The following is a 20,265-nucleotide window of genomic DNA, read 5'->3' as shown; positions in this document are numbered from 1 at the left end:
CTGACCCATTTTTGGAAATTTGGGAAGTAATGAAAATGTGATGGAAGTTTGTTTTCATATATTATCCAATTGTAATCAGGAACATCCTTCAGATCGTTGTCTAATGTTACTTCTATTATTCAAGTATTTATTGTACTGGAATTTGTTTATATTGCATCTCATAATCAGTATGCATGCAGTTGTCATTCTGCCTCTTTCCCGCTCTCACTGCACTTGAGGTGGAGAGTAGTTAATTGACATGCAATGCAGAACTATGAAGTTCCTTCCAATCAAAGGGCTATACACAATATTTTGTGAGAATCAAGAAATGAACATTAATGTGTTTTCTAATGTAACTTTGTCTCTGATGGTTCTTTCCGAAAAGGAAACGGTCACGGTATTTTCTGAATAACAAATACCGTCCGAAGACTTACCTGGCGTTGTTGTAGTCATTCTCTTGTACGTTGTTTCTGTAAAAAAAATATTGCTTAATTAGGTTTCTTCAGAGAGGCGATATTACGAGTTTACAAGAGAGGCATATATTGCTAGTTTATAGAATATTAAATGTACCCAGCATAAAGTTTTCACAGTACTACTGTGGAACATGGATTTGTTAATGGTGTATCGGCGGGATTGACAATTGAATTCTACGTGCAGCTTCAATTTTCTAGCAACATTACAGAGGCATTTGAAAACTCTGCAAACAAAACAATCAAGGTGAATTCTAATAAAATCCAACAAGCACATTTACAATGCGCAAGAAATACGAGTGACCATTATCTGAACATTTCTGTACTTACTTGAACAGTAGTCGTATGGCGAGTACGACATCACGCATTTTCCAACAGTCTTGCTGTATACATTATTTTTGGGGCATACTTTGGGAATCCATACGTTGTAGGAACAAACATAGTACGATTTGCAGTCTTGTGGGTGCGGACGAGTTTCTCCCTCCTTGCATTTCGGATAATATTTTCGTGTCGTAGTCCTATGTCTGGTTGTCGTATATACTGAAAAATAAGAAAAGTATCCTAAGTTGCACACTATGTTCGATAACTTATTTATAGTTTCAATGATTGCATTATCAAAGGAGACGCGTATGAGTACTTTCATTGTGATTATACGAAGGCGATGAAACAGATTTTACACTGTCTAGTGCCAACAGCGAACTTTGCCGAGATTTGTCCCCCATACATTCAGTAGCGCTGATGCGCTACGGAGAAAAATGCAAACGCAGTCAACTAAACGTGCTCTCGACAACTGACGCAAAACAACGTCCCCTCGTCTATATAGTTCTCTAACCTGTCCAATGTAGTATTTTATTTGCTTTTTACTTGTTTTACAAATTTAAATTTTCCATTGTTTCAACCATATTATGCCACTGGTCAATCGAGTAAGGGTGTTACGGGTAATTGTCAATTTTATTCCGAATGTGACTTCAGAAAATCGTCTCGACCATGCCTCATGCGCCAATAACCTATGGAATAAATCGAGTCGCTGATCTTTGGATAACAAATATACTATTATATCAGCTTATTTTAACAGTAAAAGAACATTCCTGTAGATTTGCTACCCAGTGAAAAAAGGCCACTTTACTAGACAGCAGCAGTTGTATCTCCTGTTACAATATTTCAACCTCCTCGAATATGCGTATGACATACTGGAACCTTGCTATTGGATTGGTCCCTAGAGGTCAATGGCACTAAACATGTTAGTAATTTCATTGACAAGCAAATCTTTGTATACCAGAACAGATAGACCTCAGGACCGAACTACATAACATTTAAGTTTAATACAGTGCTTCATAAACAGTGTTGTAGAATAATCTTGCTTCGCTCTTGCTACTGATACTTCTCAATACCTTAGTTTAAATGCAAAAGCTTAGAAACAATATTAGCTTTTATTTTCTTGGTGAACATTTTAAAATATATCCACTGAACGTTTGATAAAAAACATCTCATCGGGAAGCTTCCGTCCTAATTGCATAAAAATGCAAATTGGTGCCCATTTACACACTTCAATATAGGACAGTTCTTTGATTTCTTTTAATTTTAGTTCGTCTTCCACGTTCAATCATTCAATCGTGTGTAGAACACCAGAAATTATCACAGTGTTTTGCTGCAAATGGAAGGTAGGTCTCAATTAAATAGTTCACAATTTCCAATAAAGACCTGCACCGACTATAATTGATATTTTGAAGAATCATCCATTTTAATTGATCAGATCTGTAACGAGGAAATCAAAAAGACGTTGTCTGAATATATCTACAGAAGTGTCCGTCACCTTTTTCTTGAGCTAGTCATGCACAGCGCAAAACGAGAAAATTAAGCATTTTCATCCCTACCATGCTTTTGCCGGCATTATTAGGTATAGTACAATACAATGCTGGAAATGATATCTGCTTTAATAGTCATATGAATAATTTTGTCCTGTACTTTGCACATCTGAACATACAAGTTTTTCTCGGAGTATCGTTTGCATTCATTGAGACTGGCAATTATTAACAAGATTTGGTACGTTAAGATGTTTCACAAAATCTTTACTGACTTATGTTTCTGACAAATATTCATCCCCTCCCCACATTTCAGCAACGTAACAAGATTTGGTTTCAAAGCATCATATATGTTGAATATATCCAATAGATGTAATCTTCCAAACATGTCTCGACACCTCATTCTAGATATTGCTTTTAACGTTCCAGATGCCAAGATATTTTAGTATTAGTCTAGCTCAGTCCTCGATATAAACAGCCCCATATATTTATAATACGACACTTCAATGACCCTACAATACCAACGCTCACAATTTCCCCACAAAGCAATACAATGCAAACTTCAGTAGCGTTAACTTTTCGTAGCAATAGCCGTACACTTTCAGGACAATTAGGTACATCTGCATATAAAAAAGCAAAACTGGCGCATCCTCTGACGAAAATACCAATCAAATTTAGTTCGTACCTTTTTAACTAAATCAGTTAAACGACTTGGGCTTTGAACACATCCTTGTCTTGTTCCCATATTGCAATTAAACGATCTAGCTAGTCCATATGAAGTTCGTTCACGGATTTTCAGACCAGAATACACATTTGTTTTAACTTTGTACAATATTTCTATCAATACCCTTCTGTATAAGAAAAAAATCCCATTTAGATACGTTGCACACAAGTTTTTCAAAGTTAATAAACATTAAAACCTATCAGAGCTACATATACATCTAAATTGCATGGCATGCCAACACACACACACACATATGTATATGATTAAAAGTACTGAAATCACAAGTATTGTAGTGTGAATTGAACTGGAGACGTCGATTAAATTGTTTTTCCATCTATTCAACCGTGTTTTCAAGATGTGAATATTTGGTAGAGTGCATTTATTAACGAAATTCGTCCGTAATTGTTCGGATCGTTCGTAATCCCATTCTTTAATATAAACATGCACGTTTCGATTTCTTAATTGTAAATTTTCGCGTTTGAGAGGTCCCCTAGAGGTAACATGTAATAAATGATTAAAAGATTGATTGTACAAGTTTCTCTCATGGACATTTCATACGACTTGTTCAATTGATAATCTTTGAAACGAGTTTTTACTGAACTTATGCGTGTATATGAATGTTTGTACGCTATAGTTAACCGTCGAAAATTCTTCAGTTTGGTATTATCCCAATCTTTATCCCACCATAGGGGGTTGTAATCCTCTTCGGTAAAACGGAAACCTTGGTGGTTATTTTACAACACAAATTTCCTTATATAAAGTCAAACAGTTTTTCTCAGTATTTAGTATTGAAATGTAATCTGTCAGATCTTGGACACGTTCAATAAATTTCTGTTCAAACGGTGGGAGAAAGGTTCCCCATTTGAATCATTTGAAACAACTGCCCATCAGTATGGTCGTCAACGTCTTCAGAGTCCTTGTTAACTCCACCTTAATTAACAAGTTCATTATATACATAATCCCTTGTAATCTGATCAAATTTACAACAATTATTTGGCTTATCAGCAATTTTCAAGTTACAATACGTGAGAAAATGGAGGATCCGGTTATCATAAATACCAGAGTTTAAAGGGAAACGAATTTGTAGATGCTAAGACAGTTTTAGACCAACTTTGCCTTTTTGCACAGGTTTACTCCAGATCAGTGCATAACACTGGAACAGTCATGGTACTCCAGATCAGTGCATAACACTGGAACAGTCATGGTGCATTTTAATCTATAGCTAATACACTTAAAATGATTAGAATAGTTAGAAAACCGACGAACGTGTACAATTAACATGTCGCAGTAAAGACAAAGGCAACTCACGGCTCATGGGCTGTCGTGTGATTGGACTCCATGTTATTTTTAAAATATGGCACCCTGTTTCTTCAAACTATAAAATGCGATTGGAGAGTAATGCTTAATCAGTAGAGAGTATCGCTGTACAACACCAGTCTATCAATTATTTTACATCATACTCTGGTGGTTTCTGGGAAAACAAATTCACATTTTATATTGATATTATAGGAAATTTTTTAAACATAAGAGTGATCTTTGCACTGCATAACAAGCAGTAAAGTCGAAACGTAAAAGTAACCGATCTTTACACGCGCATACGATTATGAACCAACCAAGTTTCCGAACTAGTACATTCTCAGATTTCCAGTCCTATTTCAATGCAAACATTTTACAATACAATATCTCCTATGGTATGGCACTTCCTGTGTCCAGCAATCTCTTATGGTATGGCCATCAATCTCCTATGGTATGGCACTTCCCGTGTCCAGCAAAGTACCTAAAATTCTAGATACTTATGAACTTTTAACTGATATAATGGATTACGCCATATACTAAAAATGAAGGAAATATACCGGGCACTTAAGTGTAGTAATGTCAAGAATAAATGTTCCGCATCGGAACAAGTTTTAATCGATCATTTAATATAGTGTCCCTGATAAACCATGCAGCAATTTCACCCCCAACTGGTACCCAAGTCTTTTCTAATGTTCCAATACTATTCTTTATGTAAGGTTAAGACAAAGAGACGTGAAGAAACTTAGCTATCAATTCATTTGTGACGATAAAATATTGCCATGGTATCATCGCTAATTACTGGCTCAATAATTACCATCTCTTTGTCCTTAAAGCTAATAGGCTGACGTTTTAACTCCAAGCAAATGCTTGATAAAATATTGCCGAGTCCATGGCACAAAATCAGCATAGCGTACCATTTCAAGCACTTTTCGGGTCATTTAAAATTAGTATCTAAATTCACAGTACATTGTCGGTCCTTTTTGTGAACGTTTTATCACACCAATTTCTCGTACAATGCTTTCACGTGAAAATGTGAACGACGGACACCACTACGGTGGATTTTAGGGACACAAACCAGCAACATTACTGACGAATTTGTGCATTCTTTGCACATAACCTATTTGTAGAAGCTTCAGCAAATGAAGATGAATTTTCATGTTCCTATATGATGCAACGATATTCAGAAAAATTCGTACAGATCGTCTACCGGTTCTTCTATTAGCTAAGTCTATATTGTACTCTATTTTGTTTCTAACTACCTCGCTACGTGTGCTTGCACGCTCAGGTGGCTTAGTGGTTAGAGCGTCCGCCTCTGATGCGGGAGGTCGTCGGTTTCATCATAGGCCGAGTCATACCAAACACTTACACAAATGGTACCAACAGCTACCTCAGTTTAGCGCTCAGAATTAAGAGGTTAGTATTAGGACTGATCGGCCTAATGTCACGACAGTGACTGGGTAGGACATCATGCTACATGTCTGCGGCATGATGCCCAAATGTTAGACATCACTATAAACTGCCACACAGTAGACGTCGTTGCGACAAGATTGAAAAATTGTTAAAGCTACATTATTCCAAATCTCACACTCGCGTGCATGTATGTACGTCTGTTTTCTGCCTCTTTCCCGATCTCTTCGTGCACTTGAGTAATTATTGAACATGCACTGGAGTCGCTTGAGCTTGTTCGTAATTATCATCGACTTCCACAGGTACCAAAACAGAACATAAAATATAGCGTTCTCAAATGAAACCTAAAGTCTTGACTGTTCTTCTCGAAATGACAGAACAATCACCTTTTTTCTTAATAATCGCCTATTTTCTTACTGAAATACATAACAGACTTACCTGGTGTTGTTGTGGTTATCCTCTTGTATGTCGTTTCTGTAAAATAAATAGTATAATTAATTTTCCTCCCAAGCAGCGAGTACACGGGTGTTTACATACAAGGGAAGCGTATATTAAATATACCCAACATTAAATTTGTGCTCAGTACAATGGCAGAACGTGGATTTTCGGTGCGTTAATCGTGTACAAGCGGACGGATATTCGAACTTTAGGTGCATCAGTCTTCTTACAACATTATGGAAGCATTTGAAAAATCTCTACGCCAACAGATAACTAATCCTAATCAACCAGACGTATTTACCTTGCGAAAGAAGTCTTAGTGACCATATTCTGGAACTTACTCGAACAGTAGTCATATGGCGAGTACGACACTACGCATTTTCCAACAGTCTTGCTGTACACATTATTTTTAGGACATATTTTGGGACTCCACACGTTGTAGGAACAGACATAGTACGATTTGCAGTCTTGGGGGTGTGGACGAGTTTCTCCCTCCTTGCATCTCTGATAATATTTGCGTGTTGTAGTCCTATGTTTATAGGTTGTATACTCTGAAAAATAAATCTGAAGCTGAAATATTCTTTCTTGCCATGTCGGTGCGATGCTACAACGGCAAGGAAACTGATTTTACGCTCTAATTTATCAATTCCAAAGCTGAAGAGCTTTGCAGAACTTTCTCGGCATTGTATTCAATAGCGGCGATGAGATACGGAAGGAAAGAAAGAAATAATGAAACTAGTTGCTCTAAATGGAGAGAACGACAACCTCTCTTTGTCTATATAGGTCTCTAAGCTGCCCATGTACTTGATTTGTCTTTACCCGTTTTACAAATCTGAATCTGCCATTGCTTCGACCAAGTTTTGCTATTAGGCAATCGAGTTAGGGTGTTACATGTAATTGTTAATTTCATCACGAAAGTGGAACACTGTCTAAACACCGTCTCGACTAGATTCATGTTCATATGCCAATAACCTGGAATGCAATGGATCGCTGATCTTTGGATATTAAAGATTCTATTATATCGGCCCGTTTTAATGAAAGTGTTCTACACATTAAACTGTATTGAAACTTGGACTGACATTAAAACGAGATAGTCTGCTTAATATATGCAAGTTGCCTAAAATGGCACTTCACCCGAAATCCAGGTTATACATATACCGAGTGCAAGAACCAGTAAAACTTGTAACTGTTCACAAATCAATAGGACATTGTTGCAAGATTGTTTGCAACCAGAGTTCCTTGTAGAAAAATGATCAATAACATTAGATTACAACTTGTGAAAACACTCGAGTTAATACTTGTATCGAATTGCAATTTCAAAAGAAACATCCCTCTCGTGCAAGCGAATGGTGTGGATAGAACATTTTTATCTTGCACAAGTCTTGGCGTTCTTTTTAGACCATTCATTAAGGATACAAAACTATTGCATCATGCTGGCCAAGTGCGTTCACTTTCATTTAAAGAGAATATCTTCTACATTTTCATCCGATTGCCTCGTTTCAGGTAAATAAAAATCGTTCATTACGGCGTGACGTTCATAATATCTAGCCGTAGTGTCCGTGGGCTTGTTATTAAAAAATATGTCTTCTCGTTTGTGCAAGACTATAAAATGCCGATGGAAAATAATGGTGTCACTATATAAAATATGTACATTAGTTATTACGTTTTAACTCTTATAGTCTTTAAGACAGTACATATTTTATACTGATTTTCTCGGAAATCTGGCAAACTGAAAAAAATGGTATCTGCATGACAAAATTAATATAGTCCAGGCAATAAAATGTTTACTTGTTCAGCCTCTATACGTTTGCGTACGATTACAAACGAAACTTTTGTTATGACTCATCAAATGAGCACATCTCCCACAGATTACGTTCCATCATTCAAATGCAAACATTTTACAAGAATGACTCCTACGGTATTATATCTGCTGTTTCCAGGTACGTACGTAACAAGCATAGATACTTGTGAACTTGCAATTTAATGGATTGTATCATATTTAGGAGATTTAAGGAAATAAGGCACAGTTTATTAGCCAAATTCAATAAAAGATACACCTTTAGACAGGGATCAATATTGGCTCCCAGATAAATCGTTTAGTTTATCCAAGCTATTATCTAAATACATGATGAAATTGTATTCAGGAAATTTGTTTAGATTGCTTACAGTTACATTATTAGTCAATCCTTTATTGTACTTTATTTCTGTGCCACATCAGTATACGTGGGTGTATCTACTTTTCCATTTCTACCTATTTCACACTGGAATTAATCGGGTATGGGAGATTAAAACGGCACTGACGTAATTTGAAGCTTGTTCCCAATTATAAAAGGGCTATACACATTAATAAATCTTTCATGATGATCTACAATTGAATATAATATAAATATTGCCTGCTCAAATGAAACTAAGTCATTCTCTGAAGGATCTTCATGAACAGAAAAGAAATGTAAAGTTAATTCCTGGCTAAATTAGTATGTAACAAAACGTTACCTGGCATTGTTGTGGTCATCATCTTGTATGTTGTTTCTGTAAAATAAATATAGTCCAATTAATTTTCTGACCAGGCAGTTGAAGTACTGATGTGTTAACATTCAAAGCGATTCATATAGTGTCATATAGTGCTTAGCTATGTAATACAAAATATACCCGGCATAAAATGTGCACATTACTATGGCAGAAGATTAATTCGGGTTAACACGGACGCGTCGGATATTCGAATATTCGCGTACCTTCAATCTTGAACATTATGGAAGCATTTAAAAGCAATATAATATATTTTTATTGAACCAAGATATACAGCAGAGGTATTTTCATTGCGTAAGGAATCAATTTTACAAGTAAAATGTTTCTTAGAATATTCACCCAATCAAAATACGTTAGCAGAACTACTACCTCGCAAATATAGTCCCCTCAGATACTACTTTGAGCTAAAGTGAACTAAACATTGTACTGACCTAGATGGAGGTCGGGCAGGGTGATCTCCCCTTAAGTGTAAGAATTGGTGGCAAATTGTAAAAATCTGTCAGTTACTATATGAACAGAAGACACGCTCTCTGGATTTAAATGGTGAGGCTGGGACTGTGTACCTGATGGGCAAGTATTCTTAAAGAAAAATGTTACTAGGAAAAACCTATTTTTCTTTAAATACTTGACCCAATCCTAATACTTTAGGAGAATAGGTAAGATGTGGAGGGAGATGCATTCCCTTATTCCGGAGATGCCATCTACAGTCCCTTAGGGTGCGCGAGATGGCTTCTATGTAACCCGTCCAGGAAGCCTTGCGAATAGGACAAAAAGGTAGTCTTTTAAGTCCACACTGACAGGGAAGTCTCCCTCTAAGATGGTATTCAAATTGCACACCGTGGTGTTTCTATTTAGAACCAAGGGGCGTGTATGAATTGATCAAAGACTGGTGGATGACTGGAGGCAAAGTGTCGTTTGCCTTTGAGACCAAAGTCTGAATAACCTGGAAAAACCTTGCAAGGAATGATAGGAGCCTCTTGGAGCTCTTTACTCAAGCTTGCAAGAACTAGCTTTCGTCGAGTGGATCTTCAATCGAACGGTTTGTGGAGGCTTGTGTCCTATGTGTGACCCTTGGGTCCTTCGGTTTACTACCTGTACTATCCTTGAATCTACGCTGGGGTTGGAGTGACGGACAATTGGTCTTTCTTGGCTTGTTTAAATCTGGCCCTAAAAAAATGTTAATAGATAAAGTCTCTGCTAGTAGCTTGGCCTTATGGTGGTCCTTCCGAATTGTGCTGGCAAATAGTGTGTGTGTGTGTGTGTTTGGATTTGTAACGTAGTTTTAACAATTTTCAGTCATATCGCTACGATGTCTACAATGCAGTTTATAGTGATGTCTAGCATTGGGGGCATCATGCCGCAGACATGTAGCACGACGTCCCACCTAGTCAAATTATCCTGACACCAGGCGGACCAGTCCTAACCTTAACCTTGTAATGCTGAGCGCCAAGCGAGGAAGCTGTTAGTACCATTTTTGTAAGTATTTGGTACAACTCGGCCGGAGATGGAACCCACGACCTCCGGCATCCGAGGCGGACCTCTACTACAAGGCCACCGGAGCCGTCTAATGATAATAATAATAATAATTAAAATAATAACAATAACAATAACAATAATAATTCGTAGTGGGAGAGGATTAGGTATGTCCCACCTGCTGAAAGAAAGAAAGTCTAACATCAAAGCCACGGCAACAATATTGCGCACTTACTACCGAGTGTCAAGGGCTATCTGATCTACACGTATGGATGGCGTCTTAGTCATAACCAAAGCAGTGATATCACTGTCGACTGCCGATGTTCCAAATGAATACCAGTGAATGGCCATGTTGAGCCATCGACGAACTGATGATGGAGGCAGGTCAAAATGTCCGGAACTCTCCAAAGACTGCGTAAGTAACTGAAGTTGGACTCTTCCGTTTCGTCATACGTACAACAGATGTTGGATCTGTGGTCCAAGTGTTTGGAGTGGGAAGAGTAGGGCAGAAATCCTGTGGTCAAAAATTAAGTCTTCAACTGAGGCTTACTGGATCTTCCCGTGACAAGGGATAGTCTAGTCTAGAATTTATTACATCACTCGTGGACATGCAAAACCTTGGTTGCAAGAGTCCGGCTAAGGTGTCTCGTAACATACGAGGCTTAGCTGGCGAATAATGACTAGTACTGCTGCTCAATAAACTTAGTATACCCTGAATTAAACACCGTGACTTTATAAGTCGTTGAACAGAATCTTGTGGCCTAGTGCAGAGAGATTGCGAAGCAACATCTATTGAAACTAATTCTGACATCGTGCCGAAAGAGTGTCTCGATGAGGTATGTGGGTTAGACTGGGTTCTTTGCATGTCAGGAAAAGTGAGATTTAACATACTGAAAACCAGGCTGTCAGTGATCGAGCCCGTCAAATGTTTTGGCCCTTCGAGGTCCCTAGTTTATGGCCTATGCCGGTCTTAACAGAAATAGGCCATCATAGTGAGAAGGATATCGTTAGGATCGTCAAGTTGGGACGGGTTACGGGATATTTGATCCATATAACTGGTCCATGTATTTGTTGAGTGAGAGAACTTGGCCGTTTGTTTAGTTCCTGCCATCGTTGTTCCATAATATTGTCTATTCATAGGGAGGCAAGGTAGAGGGAGTTGCCTATAATGCCGAGTCACGTGGTGATGACAAGGGTGCAGGAGCCGTTTCGGAAAAAATCAATATCAGACGCTTCCTGGCTGCAGGGTACGAGTAGATTCGTCTCCTTTGTACGCCGCACATTCTCACGGGAAAGGTCCGCATGCAGACTATTGACGTCTTTGTCCTTAGTTGGCTGTTTCTGCACTTTGCCTATGGTTCTAATCTGCATGAAATGGAGCAAAACGTACAAACCTCTAGCTTTATATCAATCTTTCGAACGCAATGTCAGTGCAGAGCTAAATCTTAAGCAGCTGACCCGGAAATTAATAGTAATGAAGCTTAGAGCTAAAAATATACGGACAATACCTCCTCTGAGGAGAAGAATACACAGTTGGGCCTGCACACGTTTTGTTTAGTTACTGAGCCAGCGCAGAACTATACCAAATAAAGGTTAGCTGAAAAAAGGTCTCAATTCAATACTACCTGTAAGGTTTGTGATGTATGGCATGTGCATGTAGAATTGTTTATGCATGGAGTTCCAAAAAAATGTCGGATTCAAGGAAACTCACACGCATGTACCAGAAATGACGGAATTATAAGGACTTTACGGGCATAAAGATATACACGCGTACAAATATTATAAACCAATCCTATCTTGTGAAGTCGCTTAGGCTTCTATGCGAGCGACTAGGTGCACTTTAAATATGAAAAGCTTATGCAGATAAACATTACTAAGTATCGCCTACGTAAACATGAATGAGCAAGACGCGGCCGAGTAACCATAGTATAGAATGTCTATATGGACTTGTCCGACCAGGAGCGAAATCAGTACAAAAATGTACACAAGTGTCTATATTACACAAAAACCTTCACGTAAATGGGAACTGAGGCACCGTTATAGATAACAGTAAAATTCTTACGATAATATCCATTATGAGGCAATTGCCTGCAGGGGTAAAGACCCACAGACTACCTATACAAGTAAAATAAACAAGTAAAATATGTTGTCGCCTGGACGCAAATAATGCGTTGGAATAGAAACTCACCGGCATGAACCGTGTGTAATAGAATTACAAATGAACTTTGTACAAGCCCCAGAGGAACGCTTGTGTATAAAATAATTTATATCCCTAACTTTATGTGAGGTCGCTTAGGCTTCCCGTGCAAGTAGCTGAATATGTGATGACCGCAAAGTTTTAGTAAATTGCAAAGAAAACTTTGCTGGAATACGAGAGAAAAAAAGCTGGAAATATATATGGAGTACAAATTCCTTAGAAGTGATAAACTCCCAACTTTGAATGGCACCACTTCCACGTAGATTCTGGCTTTTGCGAGGTCTCGTGAGAAGAGAGTGCTTCCTGGCACGAGCGGAAATAGCAACTGACAGGTTAATACATTTTGCCTCTTAACACTTATACCCAAGGGATATCACTATGCCCGGTCGCGATCTGTGTCAACTATCAACCTCTAGCTCCCTTTGGTTAAATGTATCTGGGAGGGCTGTATTTGCGAGGTATTAGTATTGTGATTAGGAAACTTGTTTAAAGCAGGGAGGTCATTTGAATTTGCATAAGCTGTAAAATTGCTGTAGCCTTTATACGAAAATTAACAAGCCCGTCAAGTTTTGCCACACACACTCCCCCCATCCCCAATCGTGTTTTGCTACGCAACCCCGAACACGTGTTAAGCCGTCTACCCAAAAAAAATTTCAAATGACGTCAATGATTTAAAGACGAAACAAGTCACCGTTGTCTGGAACATTTCTGGACTTACTTGAACAGTAGTCGTATGGTGAGTATGACATCACACATTTTCCAACAGTCTTGCTGTACACATTATTTTTGGGACATAATTTGGGATTCCACACGTTGTAGGAGCAAACATAGTACGATTTGCAGTCTTGAGGGTGTGGACGAGTTTCTCCGTCCTTGCATCTATGATAATGTTTGTATGTCGTAGTCCTAGGTCTGGTTGTCGTATAAACTGAAAAATAAAATCAACTTTGTGAATTTAAAGTTGAGAACTATGTTTCAAATTTTATTTATGGTTCGAATGTTTAAAGAATCGCTGAAATATTCGTTATTATTTCGTTGTGAACCTACGACGGCTAAGAAATAGATTTCACACTCGTTATCAACTACTGTATAGGGCCATCAACGAGCTTTGACAATTCTCACTATGGCATCCAATAGCGCCAATGCGCTATGGATCAAAACGATATTTGATTTATGGTTTGTGTGTGTTATGCTAGTTTTCTATAGATCTTTAACATTTTTTCAGTCATATCGCTACAATGTATGAAGTGTGGCAGTTGATAGTGATGTCGTATCACTGGGGCATCATGCCAAAGACATGTAGAATCATGTCCAACCGAATCACCATATCCTGACACCAGGCCGACCAGTCCCAACACTAACCTCTTAGTACTGGGCGCCTAGCGAGGCAGCTGTTAGTGCCATTTACATGTTTGGTAGACTCGGTTGGAGTTCAAACACACGACCTACCACCCATCCTAGGTGGACGCTTATTCATGGTTTCAATGACAAACTGCACTTATAAGAATACAAGATATCCAATGGCATTGTATACAGCGTGTCCAGGTACGTACCTAAGTATAGATGCACGTGACTTTTTAACTGATGTTCTGGATTTCATCATAAATTTAGAAGAATGAAGGAAACAAGACAGCGTAGCAGTGAAAAGACTAATAAAAGTTCCAGATCCAAAAGAGTATTTATTGATCACTTAATAGTGGATCCCAGATAAGCCAAACAATAACTTAACCACAGCTATTATCAATAAAACCGCTTTAATATATTTCAATACTATTTTTTTGAAGAAAGGACAAAGGCTCGCAACGATTTCTCCATCTTATTCGTGACGTCAAACCACTGTTATCGTATCATCGGTAATTAGCACAATTACTAGATTTGTAAAGAACACAATAAGCAGTTTACTTGAAAACAAATAGCTTTACATTTCAACTAAGAAGCACTAGGTCGCATATATTGCAGAATTTTCATAGGTCAAAAGGCAGCTTAGCGGAATATTTGAAGCACTGTTATTCAAGGTTGGATCTCAATTTACAGAACTTAGTACTCTTTACAAAGTATCATTTTCAAACCTGGTTCTTGTACAATGTTTACTGGACACAGTACACAAACAGAACACGAATGACGAAGGAAATATTGCAAAGGAGGTAGTTACGGATGCATCTTACCTAAAACCGAGTTGTACCTAAATTCTAAAGTTGTCCATTCATTGCACAAAATTGACCTAATTTTGCAAATTTCAACGAATGAATGCAATAGAAACTTTCATGTTTTTATTTATGCAATTATACTCAGGAAGATTCGTTCACATAGTCGTACGCATCACCTTTTATTAGTCGAGCCGTTTTCGAATTGGATTTAGTTTCTATTACACCTTAGAATGTGTATATTACGTCTGTATTCTGTCACTCCCCCCTCTCTCTTGCTGTAGTTAATTGGGGAGAGGAGTTATTTGACATGTACTGCCGTAACTGAAGCTCCCAAAGTTATCAAACGCCTGTACATTTTCGTACATCATTTGTCCAATTCAGCTACCGAGCACAATAAAATTACGGCAAATGAAACCGGCTTATTCTGAAGGTTTTGTTGCGAAAAACAAAGACTGATCACGGTATTTTCTGAATAAAGAAATACATAATAAATTACCTGGCGTTGTTGTGGTAATCCTCTTATACGTTGTTTCTGTAAATAAAAATTAGTTCAATTAATTATAGCATAAGGGGTAGTTGTTGTTGTTGTTGTTGTAGTTGTTGTTGGGTTTAACGCCATTTTTCAGCACACGATAGGCCATACATGGCGGCCAGTATTAATGGTGGAGGAAGAACCCGGGAAATCCACGGAAAGAACCACCGACCCTCGAGAAGCTACTGGCAAGCTTTCTCACATACCCACATTGGGCATAGGGGGTAGTTTACATACTAGAAGCACGTATGTCCTGTCTATAGAATAGTAAATGTATCCAGCGTAAAATGTACTATGTCAGATCATAGATTCTGTGCGTTCATCGTGTATTGGTGGGACGGATATACATGCAGCTTCAATCATCTTACACATTAAAGAGGCATTTCAAAAATCTATAAAACAAAAATATATCTTAGTGAATCCAAATATAATCCATCTGGAGCATTTACCTTCAGCAAGAAATAACTGACCAAGGTCTTAAGCATTTTGTACGTACTTGAACAGTAGTCGTATGGCGAGTACGACAACACGCATTTTCCAACAGTCTTGCTGTATACATTATTTTTGGGGCATACTTTGGGAATCCACACGTTGTAGGAACAAACATAGTACGATTTGCAGTCTTGGGGGTGAGGACGAGTTTCTCCCTCCTTGCATTTTGGATAATATTTGTATGTCGTAGTTCTTGGTCTATACGTTGTATATGCTGAAAAATAAAATCGATTTTGAAGCTTTCATGTTACAAAGGTCTTTTATTTTTACCATTTCAATCAAAGCTTAACATTTTCGAGGATCGCTATAATAATCAATCGAGTCATTTCGTGGTCATACTAAGACGGCCAGCAAACTATTTTACACTCTGCCTTATCAACTCTAAGAGCTGACAAGCTTTGTTGACATTTTCGGCCTTCTATGCAATAGTGGAAACGAGATGTGGAATGAAACGCAAAAATACATGTTAAGGTGCTCTGAACTGAGGCAACGACAACCTTCCTTTGTCTATATAGGTCTCTAACCTGCCCATGAAGGAACTTTGTTTGCTTTGGCTTGTTTTACAAATCTTACTCTTCCAATGCTTGGACAGAAGTTTGCCTTTGGTCAACCTAATTAGGGTGCTACGAGTAATTGCCAATTTTTCTGCGATGTTGCACTTCTTTATGAGTAGTTTCGATTAATTTCATACGCGAATAATCTTCGTGGAATGAAACGGATCGCTGTTCCTTTTATTTATAGCAAAGATCATATTTATCTGCTATAATTACCAAGAGAATGAGATTTACCATGCTGATTTTATTTTCCACTCAGAAGGCTACTTTAATGTAGATCAATTCGGGTCCCCATAAATACAACATTTTGCGAGTTCGTATTCCTGGGATATGCGTATGATGAGACATTTGAACGTCGCTATTCGACCTTTTCCCTCGAGATCACTTGCAAAACTTTTATTCGCTTCATTTAGAGAAAACTAATTTTAGCAAACACATCCTGGCTAGTCATAATTTTCACGATTTGTCTCCAGTGGAGTGTTCAACAGTAGAAACCCCTCGGTGCATGACTAGTGCTATCGACCATTGAAAACTGGTATACTAACATTCCAGGAAATAAATTTGCCCTACATTGATGAATAGTGCTAGGTTTGTTTCTTCCATTAGGCACGAGCTGGTACAGGTGATAACATGTAACGTACGTTCAGCAAAGTGGTTTGGATTTTTAACGTATTAAAAAATATGGCATCCTGTTTATGCAAACTATTATATGCCAATGGAGATCTTTAATCAATAGAGGGTACAGCTCGAAATAACGGGTCTTTGATTTACCACTCGTATGTTCTTGTGGTCGCTAGGAAAATTGATATATTTTACATTGTTATTTCTGGTAATGTTTCATTGAACTTCAATAAAGTCTCAATAACGTCTAGACAAAACGTTTAAGAGTTCGGTTTCTTGCCTTTTGCGTACGATTACAAACAAAACCGAGTCATATTATTCAACATCAAATATTTTACAACAATACAAGATATTCTGCGATATTGTATATGGTGTGGCTAAGTAAATTCTTAGAAAGTCTAGATACGACCGAGAACAACGGAGGAAACCTGTTAAATGTAGAAGGTAAGGACCCAAATTGGATGTATACTAAATTTTGGACCAAGTCCATTATTTGCTCGGAATTTAACCAATTTTTCAAGTTTTAATGAATGAGCAAATGTAATGGAAAGTTAAATTTTGCTAAATGTTGCCTTTATATTCAGTAAAGTTCGTTCACATCGTCGTTACACTTATTAGTAAAGCCTTTATTGTGATGTATTTTGTTTCTATTCCACCCAAGTATGTGTGGATGCTTTTACTGCCTGTTTTTCTGCCTCTTCCCCTTCTTTCTCACCCTAACTGGGGGTGGGAGCTATCTGACACGCATTGCCGCCATTTGAAGCTCCTTCCTAATTATCAAAAGGCTAAACATTAATAAACCGCTGTAAAAATTCAACAACTTAATATCATACATATAGCCTACTCCAATGAAACAGCTCTTCCTGAAGGTTATTGCAGAAGAAAAATCATTTACCAGGCGTCGTAGTTGTTGTGATGGTCGTCCTCTTGTATATTTTTTCTGAAAAATAAATGTAGTCCAATTAGTTTTTCTACCGAGAGATGGGAGAACGGACGTATTTACAAAGGAAATGCATATAACAGTAGTCTACAGATCACTGAAATACCCAGCATAAAATGTATGCACAGCACTATGACAGAACGTGGATTCGGTGCATTAACCGTATTTGGCGGTACGGATATTCGAATTTAATTGCAGTTTTATTCTTTTTCGTAACAATAGAGACAATTGAAAAATTACTGCAACAAAGAAATATTAGTGACGATTGACTGGAACGTGTTCTCTACTTACTCGAACAGTAGTCGTATGGAGAGTAAGACATCACACATTTTCCAACAGTCTTGCTGTACACATTATTTTTGGGACATACTTTGGGAATCCACACGTTGTAGGAACAAACATAGTACGATTTGCAGTCATGGGGGTGCGGACGATATTCTCCCTCCTTGCATCTAGGATAGCTTTTATACGTTGTAGTCCTAGGTCGACGAGTCGTATATACTGAAATATAAAAGTGTTGCTTCTATGATGTTCGATATTTTATGCACGGTTTCAACAACTTCAATTTATTCGATTTATCAGAATTAACAAGATGTAACGCTACGAAGGCCCAATTACGCCGATGTGTTGGAAAACGCAGAAATCAAATGCCACTTAAGGTGGTCTCGACAACTGATGCCAAAACATCTTCCCTTGGTCTATATAGTTTAATAATTTGCTCAACAAGTGTTTGATTTGCTTTTACTTGTTTTTTTCAAGTCTTAATCTTCGAACTGTTTTGCATTGGTTGATCGAGTTACGGTACTACGGGAAATTGTTAAGTTCATCACGAAAGTAGCACTTAAAATACTGTCTCGGCTAGCTTCGTATGACCATAATCTACGTGAAATGAAACATTGCTGATCCTTTGGTTAGCAAAGATGTCATTTTATCAGGCTATTATAGTCACCAATAAAACAATTTTCCTGCCGATTTCCTACCCAGTGAAAAAGTATACTTTATTTACTAGAAACCGCATTTGTGTCTCCACAAAAATATATCGAGTTCATCCTCCTGGCATACGCGTTTGACGACAATCTAGAACCTTTGCTGTTCGACTAGTCCTATAGAGGTCACTAGCACCAAACATTTTAGTAGTTGCACTCAAAAGCAAATATTTTATAAATTTTAACACGAGTCATTATTTTCAGACGTTTTCACCAGATCTATGCTGAACTCCAGTAAAAAGGTCACGATGCACTTCAACTTGGGGAACTAATGCACGTGATTTGATAAAATTTAGAAACAGCGTACGGAACGAACATGATGCAGTAAAGTCGAAGAGATTTTCTGTCGACCAATGCATACTGGTTCACCAAAAAAACCAGTAACAAGTTTACCAACTACACGTCATAATGAATAGTGTCACTTTATTGTTTTTGAAATAAAGTATTGGATAGTGCACGTTTAACATTAGACAACGTAGCTTCTGCACAGATTATAATGTATTGAAACATGGACTGAACAAGAAACACGAAATTATTCTCTATAAAAGTAATTTGCTAAACCTACACTACGCCCAAAATCCAGGTTGCACGAGCATGGGGAGCACGAACAATTCATGAGACTGACACGTGTTCGTATCTCACCAATTATCTTCAGGTTTCTTTGCAACCAGAGTCTCCTGTTTAAAACATGCACACTAACATCTAGATACTATTTATCAAAGGACGAAACTTATTTTAAAAAATGATATAATCTGATAGCGAGATTCAAGTTATCGCCCCTTTGTTGTGCAAGTGCGCGTGTGATTTGGATTTTTAACGTAGCTATATTTCAGTCACATCTCTACAACGTACGCAATGTGGCAGTTTATAGAATGCTTACAACCAATATCACTGACGCACTATGCTCAAGAATGTTACTAAATTCCACTGCCACATTTTTAAATGTGTTTTAAAGTGTGTGTGTGTGTGTGTGTGTGTGTGTGTGTTTTGGACTTCATCTTTAACAACATTTCAGTCATATCGCTATGATGTCTGCAGTGTAGCAGTTTATAGTGACGTCAAGCACTGGGACATCATGCTGCAGACATGTAGCATCATGTCCCATCCAGTCACATTATCCCGACACCAAGCCAACCATTCCTAACACTAACCTCTTATGCTGAGCAGCTAGCGAGGCAGTTGCTAGTACCATTTTTATTAGTCTTTGCTACGACTCGGCCCTGGTTCCAACACGCTCCTTCCCGCATACGAGCGGACGCCCTAACCACTAGGCCACAGGAACGGTCAGAATTGTGAAAGTTAATGTTAATATTTCATCTTGTACAATTCCTTTGCTATTTTTAGAGTATTTGCTTAGGATACAAACATTTCGTCATGTTGGCAAAATTTGTTTACTTTCCTAAAGGTCAATTTCTAAATTTCAGTCTGATGACTTCGTTTACTCTGAGTAGATGTCCATTACGGTGTGATTTTCAAAACTTCTGAGCCGTCATGTCCTTGGAGATCAGTTTATAAAAGATATGGCCTCTTTGCGTGACTAAAATGCAGTTGGAGAATGTTTCAAACAGTTGAGGGTATCCCTATACAAAATTGGTCTATCAATTGCTCCTATTCTCCAATTATCGCTATACAAAATTGGTATATCAATTACTCCTATACTCCGAATTAATCGCTATACAAA

The 20,265-nt window shown here is 37.9% G+C and overlaps 1 protein-coding gene across 2 annotated transcripts in view; it reads right to left on the bottom strand.

The window, feature by feature from the left end:
• Nucleotides 1-20,265, bottom strand: part of LOC149800558 (uncharacterized) — a 42,811-nt gene that overhangs the window by 8,141 nt on the left and 14,405 nt on the right. The window contains exons 5-14 of one of the 2 annotated variants that reach the window (XM_089954501.1): nt 17,890-18,099; nt 17,554-17,598; nt 15,488-15,697; nt 14,956-14,991; nt 13,031-13,240; nt 8,610-8,645; nt 6,458-6,667; nt 6,117-6,152; nt 780-989; nt 414-449 (exon numbers count right to left, since the gene is read on the bottom strand). In XM_089954501.1, coding sequence (XP_089810627.1) covers nt 414-449; nt 780-989; nt 6,117-6,152; nt 6,458-6,667; nt 8,610-8,645; nt 13,031-13,240; nt 14,956-14,991; nt 15,488-15,697; nt 17,554-17,598; nt 17,890-18,099 — 1,239 coding nt within the window. The remainder of the gene's footprint in view (nt 1-413; nt 450-779; nt 990-6,116; nt 6,153-6,457; nt 6,668-8,609; nt 8,646-13,030; nt 13,241-14,955; nt 14,992-15,487; nt 15,698-17,553; nt 17,599-17,889; nt 18,100-20,265) is intronic. The other variant, XM_089954502.1, reaches the window with a different exon arrangement.

The sequence above is a fragment of the Sinohyriopsis cumingii genome, chromosome 4, assembly GCF_028554795.1.
Source record: "Sinohyriopsis cumingii isolate HCF-2022 chromosome 4, ASM2855479v2, whole genome shotgun sequence".
NCBI lineage: Eukaryota > Metazoa > Mollusca > Bivalvia > Unionida > Unionidae > Sinohyriopsis > Sinohyriopsis cumingii.
The sequence above is the reverse complement of the archived record's forward strand: the minus strand, read 5'-3'. Positions and strand labels throughout refer to the sequence as shown.